Genomic DNA, 18,148 nt, shown 5'->3' with positions numbered 1-18,148 from the left:
GTGAAAATAGTAACATATGCGGTTCTGCCCAACACACTTAGATGCCACATACATTCCATACATATATATATATATATATATATATAAGGTTAAGAGATCGCAGCCATGTTAGTGAGAGTCACCTCAGCAACTTTGGAGGGCCTGGCTTCAATTTGTGTTGGATTACATTATTTTTTATTCCTTCAATTATAGAACTTTCCTCACAGGGTAAACCAGCTCTCTCTTAGAGAATCAATTGACAATTTCCTCTGGTGAAGTGGAGGTTCACTGAGCAATGCTTTTGTACAGTGTTGCTGTTGAGGACGGTCTCCAAGTTGGAAGAATATTTTTCTTTATTTGTCTTCACAATTCCTGTAAATTTGTCTGATGATGATCTGGCCTTTTGCTTCCCAAAGGTAAGCAGAAAATCTTCTGGGGAGTATCCCCTCCAAAATTTCATTTTTTTTTTTTTTTAATCAATCATAAGAGATTTCCCATGTGTGGGTGAAAGTTTTATAGTATGTTGTGCAGGAAATAGCAGTGGCACAGAGGGATGCTACTTTAGTGCTTGGAGATTTTACAATTGTGGCACTAAGCTGGAGGTTGCAGATACATGTGGTCATATCCTTTTTTGGTTGTGGTGTTGCCACAATAAAGCTGTAACTGCAATGTGATTGTATAGAAGGCTTTCGAATGGCAAATATTTTCAGAAAAACAGTAAGTGTGACTTTTCCATCATCCAGATCTGTTTAGCCCACTCATAAAGGTACACAGGCCATTCACAAGGCAAAACATCATGGTTTCTAGTGTAGTTAGTTAGTTACTTGCTCCACGGATCATTTGCGTGATAGATCCTAATTATATGAAATAGGTCATTTTAGATTCAAACTGCAAATTAATTTGTACATATGGTTATGGACTGAATATTTCTAAGTTTTTTTTTATAATACAAAAAGGAAAAAAAAAGATATACAGATATGAATTAGTTATTCCTACTTATCACCTTGTACACATTACAGTAAAACACATTCTTCTATGGAACAGAAGGAGTTGTCAAGGAGAAACTTTCTGTTTGTTTTCCAGTTCTACTTTACTGTCTGATAGACATTTTATATCAGTGAGTAAGTGATCAAAAATTTTTGCTGAAGCAATGCGCAACCCTTTTTGTGCTAGAGACAACCTCATCTACAGTAATGAATGTCATTTTCCCTTCTGGTATTGTAACTGTGTAAATGATAGTTTCTTTTGAACTGTAGTGGATTGTTTACACAAACTTCATGAGGAAATAAATATACTGTGAAGTAGTAGTCAGAATGCCCAACTCCTTCAACAGATGTCTACAAGATGACTGTTGGTGAGCACCATATATTATGCAAATACACTTCTTGGGTTTCCTGCCGGCTCATATTGCGTAAATTGCATAGTATTTCATCGATGCAACTGCTTGGCCGCACGATCTGAGGCGTCATGCCATGGATTGCGCAGCCCCTCCCGGGGGAGGTTCGAGTCCTCCCTCGCGCGCGCGTGTGTGTGTGTGTGTGTGTGTGTGTGTGTGTGTGTGTGTGTGTTGTTGTTGTTGTAAGCGTAAGTTAGTTTAAGTAGTGTGTAAGTTTAGGGACCGATGATCCAAGCAGTTTGATCCCTTAGGAATTCACACACATTTGAACAACTGCTCGATATCTTCAGGTGGTGGTAATTGCTCCTGTCACTGCTGCAGTCATACATTGCAGCAGTACTAATGAAATATTGTGCAATTTACACAATATGATCCGGCAGAAAACCCGTGAAGTGTATTTGCAACAGATCTAACAGGAAAGCCTGAAAAGTCACCACATATTATTCTTACCGCACATTTTTGAGCAACAAAGACTTACTTTCTTAAAGATGAGTAACATTGTCATACATGACATTATTGATTGAGAATATACAAAATATGTCAACTTACGGATTTGTCTCTCCCCAAGATTTGCAATGATTCTAAGCGCAAATGTGGCTGAACTAAGTGTGCTTTTTCCAATTTAAATTCTCATCAGTAAGGACTCCTATCAATTTTGAAGTTTCCACCCTATTTACTACTTCCTCACCACGTGTTACACTTATCATTGGTGTAGTACCCTAGATGTGCAGAACTGAATATGTTGTGTGTTTTTAAAATTGAGGATGAGACCATTCACAGAAAACCAGTCAATGATACTTTTAAGAACTCTGTGTATCAGTCTTTTTGTTTCTGTATGTATGTTCAGACTGATTACAATACTAGTGTCATCTGCAAAAAGAACTAATTCTCTTTGTTACGTATTACATGGAAGATCATTCACTAATATGAGGAACAATAGTGGATCTAAAATTGTACCTTGGGGAGTCCCATATGTGATTTCTCCCCAGTAGGAATTGTGAGTCCAGACTATAATGGTTGAATTTAATTCAGTCACCGAGAGAAATATGGGAAATGAAAAAAGACAGGGGCGATCTACAATAACTGAAGAGAAAAAAAGAGCCATTCTTAAAGTATGAATAAAGATGAGGAAACTTATCTGAAGTAAAATAGATAAACAACCTGTATTAAAATTCCAGAAAACTTCTAATAATGATTCAACAGAAATCAATAAGTCAAAGAGAACCCCAAAATTTGAAAGAAATATTAAGGTGCACTACTTATATAATTAAAAATTTTAATTCCATCTTCATGTACCCAACTGCATATTCTCACATAAATAAAATAGTATGTACAACTCAACTGCCTCAAGCACCTTTAAAGTGCAGAATGAATATGTCACACTACAGTGGAGACCGACAGTCATGTCGAAGCTCTGAGTCTGTTGATAAGACACGCTTTATGTCCAATATAAAGCACTGTGCTTGAAAGGGTAAGATAACAGGTCAGGTCATCAGCCAGCATAGGAACATAACAAGAGGAAATTTCAATTAGTTCAGGTCATCAACCAGCATAGAAACATAATAAGAAGAAATTTCATTTCATAGCACACACCAATTCAGAATTAAGTGTCATCTTTGAAAACAAAACTGTAATTTGTATATCCACAATTACGCCATTGTAGCCCATTGAGTTATACCATACATTAAGCCTTTGTAACTTATAAACAAGTAAAAAACACATACCAGCAAACGAAACACAAATAGGAGCATAGAGGTCAGATTGCTATATGGTAAAACTTTGCCGAGAGTTCTATTCAGTGACGTACTGAACAATCCAAAATAAATATAGCACATGATGATTACAATATTGTACATAGATCTGTAATGCACCATAGAGTATTGTCCACAGTGTTGTTTCATATCGGAGCACTGAAACAGATTTACATCTATGTGCTCCGACAATTTGATTTCATCTGCTATGTGCTAAACTATGGCAAGCATATCACTGCATGGTTCAAAACTAACAAACATCTCATAAAGCAATAAGCTTCTGAAAATCACTGCTGGTGCACAGAGTGGCAAAATGTAGTTTGTGGATAAGTCCCGCTTGATCCTGTACAACAGCATTGGCCGCATCCTGATAGGTGCTAAATAGTGAATATAATTTGGCAGTTTACATTGCTTAGTAGTATAGCAGACAAGTGCTAATTGTGATTGTTTGGGGCTCAGTGAAACATGTTAAATGTCTAAACGGAAGAATGTGCCAGACGAAATGTGGGATGTGCTGGAAGAGCATCTTTCATCTACATAATTCAGAGATGATACTGAGGCAGAATACAAATAGCACAGATACTAAAATAGCTGTCAATGTCATTGGTATTGCAGTTTACAGTTCACTGGGGATTTGGGTGGCTGCATTTTGGTTAATTACAGTTTGGCAATGGACAATCATGTAAGTAGCCAGCTGTTTAGTTCTGTAATCAATGATAAATTGGAAAGACTTTATCATAAATTTTATTTCATTTTTAACTATGCAGGAAAAGATAGAGTGCTACTTACCATAAAGAAGACACATTAAGTTTCAGACAAGCACAATTACAAAACACTTGGATAAAGCTTTTGGTCACAGCCTTCATTAGCAAAATAAAAACAGATACCGTTCATATGCACAAGCAGGCACACCTTGTGCACACATTACCACCAACTTAGGCAGCTCGGGCCGGAATGTAAATACCACGTGGAATGCAAGCAGAAATCTCAAGGTGTGAGGAAAGGGAAGGGATAGTAGTGTACGGTTGGGGGTAGAGATGAATGCTGTCTGGTGGAGTCTGCAGAGACTAGACTGCCAATAGGTGGACTGTCAGGAGGTTGTGGGGCAGGGAGGTGGGGAAAAAAGGTGTGAAAAAGGAGAGGAGTGGAGAAAGATGGGTGGGTGCATTGGCAGAGGGCAGCAAACGAAGAGGGTGGCAGGCGAAAAAGGAGAGGAGATGATAGGACAGAGGAGTAGAAACTGTTGGATGGAGGGTGTGGGAACAGTAGGTTACTGTAGATTGAGGCTGGGATACTTACAGGAGCAGAGAATGCGTTGTAAGGATCAAGACCCACATCTACATAAATACTCCGCAAGCCACCGTACAGTGCATGATGGAGGGTACCCCATACCATCACTAGTCGTTTCATTTCCTTTCCACTTGTAAATATAGCAAGAAGAAAATGAGTGTCTATATGCATCCACATGAGCCCTAATTTCTAATATCTTATTGTCATGGTCCTTAAGCGCAATGTATGCTGGTGGCAGAAGAATTTTGTGGCAGTCACCTTCAAAAGCTGGTTCTCTATATTTCCTCAATGGTGTTTCTCGAAAAGAAAGTCACCTTCCCTCCAGGGATTCCCATTCGAGTTCCCAGAGCATTTCCGTAACATTTAGGTGTTGTTCGAATCTACCAATAACAAATCTAGCAGCCCACCTCTGAATTGCTTCGATGTCTTCCTTCAATCTGACGTGGTACGGATCCCAAATACATGAGCAGTACTCAAGATAAGGTTGCACCGGTGTCCCATATGCGGTCTCTTTTACAGGAGACCCACTCTTTGCTAAAATTCTCCCAATAAACTGAAGTGAAACATTCGCCTTCCCCACCAAAGTCCTCACATGCTCATTCCATTCCATATTGCTTTGCAACATTTGCGCCCAGATATTGAAACAACATGAGTGTGTCCAGCAGGAGACGACTAATATGTATCCAAACAATATAGGTTTGTTCTTCTTACTCATCTGCATTAACTTCATTTTTTCACATTTAGAGCTAGCTGCCATTCATCAGACCAAATAGAAATTTTGTCAAAGTTGTCTTGCATCTTCTTATAATCATTGAACTTTTACACCTTACCATACACCACAGCATCAGCAGCAGACAACTGCAGAATGCTGCCCACCCTGTCTGCCGTATCATTTATGTATATAGAGAACAACAGTGGTTCTATCACACTTCCTTGGGGCACTCCTGACAATACCCTTGTCTCTGATGAACACTCATAATCAAGGACAACATACTGGTCTCTATCACTTAAGAAGTCTTCGAACTCATTCCATATGCTCGTACCTTCGATAACAGTCAGCAATGGGGCACTGTGTCAAATGCTTTCCGGGATTCTAGAAATATGGAATCTGCTTTTTGCCCTTCATCCATAGTTTGCAGTATATCATGTGAGAAAAGGGCAACCTGAGTTTTACATGAGCAATGTTTTCTAAAACCATGCTAATTCGATGATATAAGCTTCTCAGCGTCAAGAAAATTTAATATATTTGACCTGAGAATGTTCAAGGATTCTGCAGTAAACCAAAGTTAGGGATATTGATCTGTGGGTCCCTTCGTATGTACTGGAGTTACCTGTGTTTTTTTTCCAATCACTTGGGACTTTGTGCTGGGTGAGAGATTCATGACAGATGCAGACTAGGTACGGAGCCAACACCATAGAGTACCCTTTGTAAAACTGAACTGGGATTCTATTTGGACCAGGTGAATCATTTTCTTTCAAATCTTCAGTTGCTTCTCTATAGCAGGGATTCCTATAACTATTGTCATCCATAAAGGAGTCTGTCCAATGGTAAAATGATGGTACGTTTGCACAACTGTCTTGTGTGAACAATATTTCTTAAACAAGAGATTTAAAACTTTGGCTTTCAATGTGCTATCTTCAACTGCCACATCACACTGGTCAACAAGGGACTGAATGAAAGCCTTAGACCTGCTTAGCGATTTTACAGAGGACCAGAATTTTCTCTGGTTCTCTACCAGATCTTTTGCTAAGGTGTGACGGTGGTAGATGTTGTATGCTTTGCTTATAGAGCTTTTCACAGACGCAAGAATCTCTACTAACCTTCACTTGTCATCATTTGTCCATTCTCTTTTGAATTGACAGTGCAACCACCTCTGCTTCCTCAGTATCTTCCGAATTTCGTTTTTGAACCATGGTGGATTTTTTCCATCCTTTATCTACTCACTAGGCACATAATTCTCCAGACCACAATTTACAATCTGCTTAAACTTTGCCCATAATTACTCTAAATCCATCTTACTGGAACTAAGTGATGTCAATTCATTGTCTAAATGAGATGCTAACAACTGTTTATCGGCTATATCTAGAAGAAACACTCTCCTAGCCTTCCTGACTTGTTTATTAACTTTTGTAATCATAGTTGCTGTAATGACATCATGATCGCTAATCCCTGTTTCTATAATGACAATATCAATAAGGTCCGGCCGTTTTAGCCACAAGGTCTAAGATATTTCCATTGCATGTGGGCTGCCAAGGTAGCTGCTCAAGACAGTTTTCAGAAAACATGTTCAAAAGTATTTCACATGAATCCAAAGGCATTCCAGTCTACATTCAGTAGGTGTATGTCACCTCAAACTAGCAACGCAACTATCTGGGTATTTAAGCGCTACTAACTCCCATAGGCACTGTTCAGGAAAAGCTGGTGGTGGAGGGGATGATCCAAATAGGTTGAGTAGTGAAGCAGCCAATAAAATGTTAGATTCAGCTGCATGTTGTGCCACAGGGTGGTCTACTTTGCTATTGGCCACAGTTTGGCAGTGGCCCTTCATCCTGTTGGACACCTGATTGGTAGTCATACCAATGTAAAAAGTTGTGCAATTATTGCAACAGACCTGCTAAATGACATGGCTGATTTCACTGGTGGCCAAACCCATGATGGGGTAGGACAAACCTGTGCCAGGACTGGAATCAGAAGTACTGGTTGGGTGGATTGGGCAGATTTTGCACCTGGGTCTTCCTCAGGGATATGATCCTTGTGGCAAGGGGTTGGGACTGGAAATGTCACAGGGATGAACTAGGAAGCAGTGGGAAATCTCTACAGTAGAATGTCCCTCATTTCAAGGCATTATGAAAGGTAATCAAAGCCCTGGCAAAACATGTGATTCAGTTGTTCCAGTTGAGGGTGGTACTGGAAGATGAAGGCGACACTCCTTTGTGGCTCGTTCTTGGGGGTGGTGGGAGGATTGGGGGTGTGAGAAAATGGCAAGGAAGTTCTGTTTGCAGACTAATCCATGACTACTTCTCCTTTGAAGCAAAAGTATACAAACAAAACTGCGGCATCCTCCATGCCAACCTGTTTGTGAGAGCATACAACATACGGCGGAGAAAGTAGGGTCGGCAGCGGCAGCAAGAGGGGGGAGCTGGAAAGAAGAGAGGTGAAAGACAGAGGTCTTGTGTGTGTGTGTGTGTGTGTGTGTGTGTGTGTGTGTGTGTGTGTGTGAGAGAGAGAGAGAGAGAGAGAGAGAGAGAGAGAGATAGCTGTGTTTGTATGAATGTGTGTGTGTGTGTGTGTGTGTGTGTGTGTGTGTGTGTGTGTGTGTGTGTGTGTATGCTGTCTGTTTCAGAAGAATGCCTTCTGAGCAAAATCTTACATGTTTAGTAATCTATTTGTTGTGCCTGCCTGTGACTCATTATCTCCACTATGTAGTGAGAAGCAATCTATCCTTTTCATCATACTGTCATTATTCCATCCTAGATTTTCCACAACTCAAAATGGTAACTTGACAAAAATACACATATGGAAAACTGTAAAGTAAATGGAGCAAAGCTCCGCACTTCATGTACGTGGGTGCCTTTTCATGGTGCTACATTTGGTCAGGCAGTATATCATACTGCATACAAACCTCTTGCTGCCGCTGCCGACCCTACTTTCTCCGCTATATGTTGTATGCTCTCACAAACAGGTTGGCATGGAGGATGCCGCAGTTTTGTTTGTATACTGTGACTTGAAAGCAATAGGATTCTTTCATATGAGACAGACATGGGATGCGTGATTGGAACCAGGAGAAGCACAGTATTGTCAGTATATCACATAGGCCATGTAGGCCATTATTTTGGAGAATGACATTATAATTTTGGAGTACCACTCTTTCCATCATGCGGAAGGTATTCAATGACTGGGTGTAGGACACGGTTGAAAATTTTCAAGGCCTGATTGACATTTTGTAATAAAGGGAGTTTCATATGAAAATGTACTGATGCATTCAGAAGAGATTAATTATTATCTTTGTGAAAGTATGAATACAGACCAGAGCTACAAATTTTATGTGAAGTCCATTGCAAGGGGCACCAAAGGACACACAGAATTTTAGGGAAAATACATCAGACTGTACTTTGGACAGTGTGAAAGAGAATTTGCTGTAATGGCACAAGTAGAATGCACGAGGGTTCATTGTGGAGCTTATCAAAGAAGAAAATTAGTAAAACAGGGACCAAAAATGAAACAAAGTAAAAAGGGACCAAAAATGAATCAAAGTAATAACATAATTTTAGAAATAAGTGACTGGACTCAGATTTATTATAAAGCAGAGACAGCAAAGTAGAAAACATACAAAAAGGTTGGTGAGACACTAAATTTGAAGATGTTCACTTGAGAAATTTCATGTGCGATTGTACTCAATAATGCATTATTGTAAAGCTAAAATTGGCAATGTAATATACAAGTATGTTGTGATGGTCCTATCAACAAGATAAAGTAAATACATCAAAGATTAAAAAAATAGTTAGGGTAACATACAGAAAAAAACCACTATTGAAATAAGTGTTGTGGCAAAGAGAGTAAAAAGCTTGCAGCCTAGCAATTAATTGCTTGTTTGGTCATGTTTAATCATGACTGAGTATCCAACATACAATTTGTACATCTTTAAAAACACTCCAATGCCTTTCTTTCTGCAACTTCCACACTGCACACTCCACTTCAATGAAAATCTGGCCCATCATAAAAACCACTTATTTTGAAAAATAATGATTACTTTTTTTACAGTCAATATGTCTCTTATTACACTTTATCTCTGAGCAGACTAATATGAACTACTATTAATTACATCTGCATTAAGGCAGAATCTCTTCCAAAGCATTTACAATAAAAATAGCTATCTCTGGCAGCCACATTTACATTCCATGATTCCACTTGTATTTAAAATTCATAACACAACATTATCAGTAATCATTCAAATGACCTGAATGGAAGACATGTTCCACACCGCTCTCCCTCCCCAATCATCTCCTATTGTGTTCCAATCAAAGGTGCTTCCTATCTGATCAGTTGTAAGGCTACAGTTGAAACCATCAATATTATATACCAGCTGTACTGAAATTATTGTGCAGCATTATGTGTGGGCATGACAACAGACCAGTTGTCTGCCTGCATTGCACAAAGTGCAAATTTACCTACCCAACTGCTGAACATGCCACTGACTATAGCACTAGGGATGTCAACAACTACTTCAATACCTGTGCCATTTATATCTTGCCTCCAGGACCAGATGCTCCAAACTGAGCAGATTGGGAGTATTCTTCTAATGTATCCTCCATTCCAACAACCACCTGGTCTGAACAGATTATATTTTTAATTGGGTATAAATTTTTAAAATTAAGTTTTTGAAGGAAAGGTGACCACTGACATAAAAATAACTGGTGCAAAAGAAGGTAACTGCCATTACTAGTTCCACTTCATAAAAAAATTTGGTAATTTGGGCTTTATAATATATCAGAAGTAAACCAATTACTCTATAAGAAAAGTAGATGTAAATTTTACGTAGATTTAGAGTTCAGAGACCATTTTTTGATATTCTAGGAAAGTCGTAAGAGTAGTGATACCCAAATACATATTTTAGAGTGGACAGGCAAGAAAGGTGGCCTCTGAATGGTTAATAATGACTTCCAAACTGGATACAGAAGATGTACTTAGGGAAAAAGGATGAACAGAAGGAAGAATGAATTCAATATGCACAGAAGAGGTTTGGAAAATGGGGTGTGGTGAAAAAGACTGTAATAAGATATACAGAAATATTACAGATAAAAGACCCACAGTTCAAGGAAAGAAAGTCTGCAGTGCTTTTGTCAGAGAAATCAAACAAGATTTGCTAAGTTCATTATTCACAGATCAGAAATAAGAAATGTTTTAAATAATAAAATGCTACATAAAAGTGCACATTACAGAACAAAATTAAGCAGTTGGGCGAAGTACTGACAGAAGAAGGAAAATGATATTAGCACTGGAAAAGAAAAAAGAGAAATTGTAATTGGAATATGAACCTAATTGATCAGTATAGGAAAAAGTGCAAAAAAACGTAAACATACTCATTGTTTTTATACAATACTTCCAATGTAGCAAGATACTTTCTATGTTTGTCCAGGATTGTTTCAGACACAACAGGTACATTATACTCTGGGAACTCTTCTTTCTGTGTATCTGTATAACAACACAGAGCCCACATTTTCTCTACATCTTCTCGTAAAACTTTTATCTGATGCTCTGTTAACAGTTCTTCTTCTTCTTTCAGGTAATTTTGCATGTAATTCTGGAAAAAATAAATAGGCAAAAAACTCAGAAGAAATCATTTATAAAGCTAAAATGAAAAAGAAGTAAACTAAATACAATAGAGCATGATCAGGGTTTTGTATCCATTCTATAATGAGGACATTAGTGATAAGGCAAAGGTCGAACTGAGAAAGGATAGGGAAGGAAACTGATCATGTCCTTTTGAAGGGTCATCTGATACCTGCCTTAAATGATTTAGGGAAACCACAAAAAACCTAGATTTGGACAGAGATTTCAATCACCGTCTACCTAAATATGGGTCCAGTGTCTTACTACAGTAGCACTGGACTTGCAGGTAGGGAGTGGGGGCAGAAGATTTCCAATGAAATTCAATACAGATATGGAAGGAATTAACAAACTGAAACTGAAGTCACAAGAATGAGTCATGAGTCACATATGGGGAACTCAGTCAGTAGGAGCATTGTCCTCAAAGAAGACCACAAGTAATAAAACCATAAACCAATAATCATAGGTAATCTTGCGGAGATGATGCAGTTCATACTAGAGTACTACTATTGCCACACTTCTCGCCTTGCTTCTGGGTGACTGACTGAAGACAGTAGTTACCTCCACTAATCATTTGTTCTGCTTGTGTATGTATGTCACTTATATAATTAGAACCGGGTAGTGTTTCTACACAAAGGGACCTCTGAGACTAGCAAATGATGGCATCTCAAATTACTGCAACAGCATTTATCCAGCTATGTTTGCAAGATTTTTCTTACGACATTTGATGACACGTAACCTTTGTGTGGGTGTTCTCTACTGACCTATCCTTTCTGCCAGCATCTCAAATTACTGTTACAGCATTTATCCAACTATGTTTGCAAGATTTTTCTTGCCACATTTGATGACACACAATCTTTGTGTGTGTGTGTGTGTGTGTGTGTGTGTGTATGTGTGTGTGTGTGTGTGTCACCTCTATTGAACCTATCTTTTCTGCCCCATTAGCACATATAGTTCGGAAGTTAACAGTCAGTTTTCAAGATTAACAACATGCAGTCGGCCTGGGGGCTTTCTTGAGGTTCCTAAAGGAATCTCAGACAATCTACTCCATATTTCACAAACCACTGTGAAGTATATTAAAAAGGGGTACTTCCCACTGTTTTAAAGGTTTTATGTGCACACTCATTAGTTTAATCTGGTCATCACAGACTAGATATTTGTGCAGCATTTGTTCACATAACATTTTGTTTTGAAGCCTGCATCATCTGAGGTTTCAATCAGCAGTACCGTCTTCCATGTCATTAACAACAACATGAACAGCAAGAGCCAACACACATTTTCCTGAAGTTCATCTAAAGTTGCTTTTACATCTGCCAATTACTCTCCATTCAAGTTGACATGCTGGCCTATTTCACATGAAGTGCACCCAGTAACTGTTGCCCTCATACCAAAGACATTTGTGAAAGTTTGGTGTAAGAAAGCAAATACTGCATGAATTTCCAGAATTTTTGATCAAAATGTCAAGATAAAGGCCTTTTTGGAATGTGACATTGATAGACAAGGTGGCTTCCATCACTTTCAAGAAGAGCTTAGGTTATCCAATTTGGAGTAAATGGATTTACTTTTGTGAAAACAGCCCTCAACTGACACCCACAGGACATCCAAACGTATAGGATACGAGAATGATGTAGCTGGTCCACATGGATGAAGAAAAGTTATTTTCACTTCACTAATTTCTTCATTTTTTTTTCTAAAATGTATCCAAACCACCAGTTTTTCTCAACAAAGTGGTGACATAGCCTTCAGTTTGACCAATGATGTATTTACCCTCCTCAGCTAACCTGCACATCATCTGAAAAGTGTTTCACTAATAATTTTGATGTAGTGTTGGGAGTGACTGCAGAAAATTGCTATGTTGCTATGATTGTCAAAACTTCTTCCAGACAACTTCTTAAGAACATTTCCGAAGCAGAGTAATCTTCTTGAGTGGAACAGGCAAAATCTATTTTTGTTATGTTATTTACTGCCCATTCAAATAGATCTTGTGGGGTTCAAGTCTGGTTGTGGTACCGCCTTTGCAAACTTGCTCGAGCTGCCAGTCCTTTACAGAACCCCTACTCCACGGCAAGGCACCATGTGCTGTGGCTGAAAAGTGCCATTTGTCTTTCATGTTTAAGTCTTCCTCATGAAGGCAAAGTTTTTCTTATTTTTGTATTAAGTGGCAGAACCGCCTGAAAAATAATAAATCTTTTTTGGAAGCTTTTGAAATTTATTTGTGAGATATGAAATTAGCCTCTTTTGGAAGGAGTAAACAGCAACTGCATTGCGCTCTAGGCAAAAAGAAACAATGGCAAAGCATACATGCTCAATTTCGTCTTCCTATTTGTGGTATACAACAAAAGGTTATTTGTGTTAATATTTGCTGTAAATGTAACTTATTAGTGGATTTTCATTCACCTCAGTCTTTCTTTCTTTCTTTCTTTATTGACTTGAGTAGTCTGTTATTCGTGAGTGTGCTTGCGTCGTTCATCCAAGTCTCATGTCTCACCAGTGTGTTTACATTTCGTAGCATGCAGTTCCAGCTGCAGCGGTTTATAAAGCTAAGTACTGCCAAAGATGTTTGTGCACTGTATCTGAATATTAAATTTAGTAGTTTTCAATCATTCATCCTCGTTGTTTGTGCACTGTTATACAGTTATTAAATTTAGTGGTTTTCAATGATGGCTTGTACTGTTTGTCTCGAAACAATGGTTTAATAAACTTTTGGAAACATTCACTCACTGTGTTTTTTAGAGTTGCCTGTGTGTTGAAGTGGTTTAGTAAATTTTGTGTGGTACTTTTCGGGTCATTCCATATCAAATCACCCAATAAAACATAAATTTTACACCCACCTCCTTAGATTTTCATGAAATTTGGCTCAAATGGTTCTAATACCATCCTGACAACACCTGCATTTTTTTTTTTGCTGTATCTCTTACAGTTTTTTTATAAATTTTTAAAGTTTTTATGTTTTGCATTTTCTGAACCTTCAGAAATGGTCAGTTTAATTTGTATTCAAAACTTTAAATTTGCTTATCTTAAAAACTCTTTTAGATAACATCATGAATTTTTGCAGCAAGTTTATTTATTATACATATTTGAAGATAAAAATGATGCTATTAAAATATATTAATATTTTCTATGAAAAAAAAATATATGTATTTTTTTTCTTTTTTTTAACGGATGTTTTGTTTTATAAGAATTGCAATATCTCGAGTCTCAGACCTGATAGAATGCTCAAATTTGTTTTAATTTACTCTTAAACATATAGACTACTTGATAAAACAAAAATAATGATGGCTTTTTAACATGTTTATTAATTATAGTAATTACATTAGAATTATGTACAAAGATAGTTTACTTACGACACTTACGTATAACCCAGCTGATTGCTTGAAACACTGAATTTTTTCAGTAATTTTGTCTTTTTAATAAACATTAATGCTGATTCAAACTGTTTTTCCACTTCATCCAAGAGCTTTCAGTTCTTTTGATACAGTCTTTTTTGAAGTAATACATTCTCCCAGTGCCGCTTGATTGAGGTGCGTCTACTACACAGACTATGTGCTCCAAAGGCACTATGCAGGAATCTTCTCTTTCAGGCCAATAAAATGATGCAGCGGGTCCTGAAGGATGTAGAAATAGAATTTCTGCATCTTCTTCATCATTGAATATTGTTTTTACCAGTCCAAAGTACCAGTTACCATCATAATTTGCAGCCACATAGCAATTTATGGATGATTCAACACGAACCCAATCAGAAGAAGAATGGAAAGAAAAGACTACGGAGGGTTTTACCCTATCAGTAGTCCTTCTAATATCAAGGTTGTTTGTTGGAAGTGGTTTGAAGTTATGAAAACTTCTAGTTCCAGGAATGGTTCGGGTTGCTGAAAAACGTTTTTCTAGTTTTAACCGTAGCAAATAAGCTTCTTTTTTGTCAATAAAGTGAAAATGAATGTTTTCAATATTTTTTTCACAAAACTTATACACATCGATTGCTGTCATTATTTGTTCTTTGTCTGAAAGCTTAGACTGGCTTTCCTTAAAATTCTTTTAATAGTTCCTCCTAGGCCATCACAAATTGACTTTCCATGACTTGTTGCAAAAAAAGAGTGTTGGGCCTTCAAATTAAAGTCTCTCAAGTGTTCAGTCAAATTTTTAAAACTGTTTCTATTTTTGTACTGCCCAGCACAACCATCTGTAAAGTAGTGAACTGAGTCAATGTCAGTGTGATGTAATGACAGCCACTTTGTAATTTCTTTTTGTACAAAGTTAACAAAACCAGTGTCATGTTCTTGGTCATCACTAATAAAACAGTGGTTGGAACCAAAAACATTGTTTTCCTCATTTCCTAGGAAAACTCCAACTGGGTGTAGAGTACAACCACCTCTATTCCAGTGGTAACTTTGGATCCCATTTTGTATAACAAAGGAATAATTTTCACTGAAATCCATCACAATAATTGCTGTTTTGGGTGGTGGGTCTTCTTTCAATCTTTTAAAGGCTGCTGATTGGGATTTTGCTATAAACGAGTGTGGGGTGAGCTTTTCCAATGACCTAACCAATAAAGAAATGTAGTCTTCAACACTGATAGACTGTTTGATCATTTCTGCCCTGTCTGTGTTAACCCACTGACTGATTACAATTTCTTCTTCTAAATCATAATCTTCACTTAGTTTTTCAGTTAAGCACTCTGTTAGTGCAGTATTTGCAGGACAGCTGTTGCAATGATGTAGCATGCAGTTTTGGTTTTCTGTGTTGCTCACAAGCATCTTAACTAGGTCTTTATAAGATTCTTCAATTTTCACAGCATCCAGTAATAGTTTAACATTCTGGTGGATACTGCATATACATACAGCGTGTGTGCCTGCAGCACCAGCAAGGATACACCATTTAGGTCTCAAGAAACAAAATTTTGAAAATCCTACTTCTACCTCGGGATTCTCCCAATTGAAAGAATAATAGAGTTCTCTCAAGTTACACAAAATGAGTCTTTTTTGCATGTACACATTTTTTTGAACACTTACTTTGTCTTTTGTTCCAGGTAGCACTCTGCAACTTTCATCCTTTTCATAAAAATCTGTTACAAGTCTTACTGTATTTTCAGAAAGAGTTTTACCTTTTTTTGGACCAGGAGTTTCCAAAATACGCTTTTCAGATTTTAGCTTTCTAGCTTGTTGCACCATGTACTCACTTACATTAAATTCTTTCATCACTTTATTTCAAGTCCAAGAATCTGGAGCCAAGGTCAGAATCTGGATTTTTCTAGACCTCCCAACAGATGAAATCTTCTCTTTCATAAGAGAAATCATTACATCAAAATCCTTTGCTTTCTCAACCACACTTTTATCTTCTTCGTCATCATCAGAACTTGGTGCATCATATTTTAATGCTTTTGAAACAGCCTTTTTTTGCAGTCTTTTCAATACTGCTAACCTTCCTTTTAAAATAAGACCCTTTACTTTGTTCTGACAAGCCATGAAGCTTTATCGGTGTTAAACCCAAATAATCAAGAGCAATGTTTGTTTGTACGAGGGATTCATTTCTGGATTCCAATGATTCTAATTCAACCATGACTTCATCATCTGTTTCACTTTCATTGACTTCAACTGTTAATTTTTCCTCACAAAAGTTACGGCATGTTGAGCAAAGCTTTTGTCCAGGTTTTATGCTAATATTTTTTGTCAGTAATTGTTTAGAAAGATCCAAGCCTACACTTCTCAACAATTTTTTGGTGGGCTTTTTGTGTTTTTTTAGTGGGTCTACACATGTTGTTTGATACTTTTCAAAAACATTTAAAAAGTAGTAGCTGTGGTGTGAACATATATTCTTAAATTCACACAGATTAATTCCAGATCGTAAGTGGATCAAATCTTTTTCTTCCTCACTCAATTCTGATACCGGTTGTAACTTTTTTGAAGGTGTGTAGGTTGTTTGGAAACAGTCAGATTTTTTTAAATAACCCTACACTACAGGTTTGAATATCTGACATACTGATTTCACTTTTGGTCTGATTACTGTTCTGGTTACTTTTATAGGATATTGGAAAAGAATCTCTGTAAACTAAGCAACAGTACTTACTGAGAGTTGGAATAAACTTAATAAAATACTATCCAAGCACTATTTAACACTGTAATAATTTTTTACTTCAAAACACAGGAGTAACAATACAAAATCCAAGTGTACATTGTTACTCCAAGAAGACAAAAACTTATTTTCGGTGTCTAAGTCACTTGGCATTTTTTATCTTTAAAATATAATTAATATTATTGTAAAAATTAGATAACTATTAAACAGGTTAAAAAGCCAACATAATTTTTCTTTTATCTAATAGCCTATACAATTAAGAGTATTTTAAAACAAATTTGAGCTTTCTATCAGGTCTGAGACTATATATTGCAGTTTTTGTAAAACTAAACATCTGTTATATATAAAAACAAAAATGATGTGACTTACCAAATGAAAGTGCTGGCAGGTCGACAGACACACAAACAAACACAAACATACACACAAAATTCAAGCTTTCGCAACAATTTCCTACGTGGAATGTTTCCCTCTATTATAACTATATATATATATATATATATATATATATATATATATATATATATATATATATATATATATAAGACACACAAACAAACACAAACATACACACAAAATCCAAGCTTTCGCAACAAATTGTTGCCTCATCAGGAAAGAGGGAAGGAGAGGGAAAGACGAAAGGATGTGGGTTTTAAGGGAGAGGGTAAGGAGTCATTCCAATCCCGGGAGCGGAAAGACTTACCTTAGGGGGAAAAAAGGACAGGTATACACTTGCGCACACACACACATATCCATCCACACATATACAGACACAAGCAGACATATTTAAAGACCATATATATATATATATATATATATATATATATATATATATATATATATATAATAGAAGGAAACATTGCACGTGGGAAAAATTATATATAAAAACAAAGATGAGGTGACTTACCGAACAAAAGCGCTGGCAGGTCGATGGACACACAAACATACACACAAAATTCAAGCTTTCGCAACAAACTGTTGCCTCATCAGGAAAGAGGGAAGGAGAGGGGAAGGCAAAAGGAAGTGGGTTTTAAGGGAGAGGGTAAGGAGTCATTCCAATCCCGGGAGCGGAAAGACTTACCTTAGGGGGAAAAAAGGACAGGTATACACTCGCACATATCCATCCACACATACAGACACAAGCAGACATATATATATATATTTAGCATTTGGATATAATACACAAACTTATTCCAAAATTTCATACTGATATCTTGAGTATTCTTTAATATACAAATTTTTTTAGTTGTGAGGACACGTTTAAGTTACAATTTCCGACTGCTGTAGCAAAGCCAAATCTAAAAACTTTAAAAATTTATATATATATAAAAAAAACTATAA

General features: G+C 37.0%; 1 protein-coding gene across 1 annotated transcript in view; it reads right to left on the bottom strand.

Moving 5' to 3' along the window:
• LOC126419338 (uncharacterized) overlaps positions 1-18,148 on the bottom strand; it is a 111,457-nt gene that overhangs the window by 64,713 nt on the left and 28,596 nt on the right. Inside the window, exon 3 of the mRNA XM_050086525.1 lies at positions 10,498-10,718. Coding sequence (XP_049942482.1) covers positions 10,498-10,718 — 221 coding nt within the window. The remainder of the gene's footprint in view (positions 1-10,497; positions 10,719-18,148) is intronic.

This window comes from Schistocerca serialis, chromosome 1 (assembly GCF_023864345.2).
Source record: "Schistocerca serialis cubense isolate TAMUIC-IGC-003099 chromosome 1, iqSchSeri2.2, whole genome shotgun sequence".
NCBI classification, from domain to species: Eukaryota; Metazoa; Arthropoda; class Insecta; order Orthoptera; family Acrididae; genus Schistocerca; species Schistocerca serialis.
Note: the sequence above shows the minus strand (reverse complement) of the source record. Positions and strands in the feature narration are given on the sequence as shown.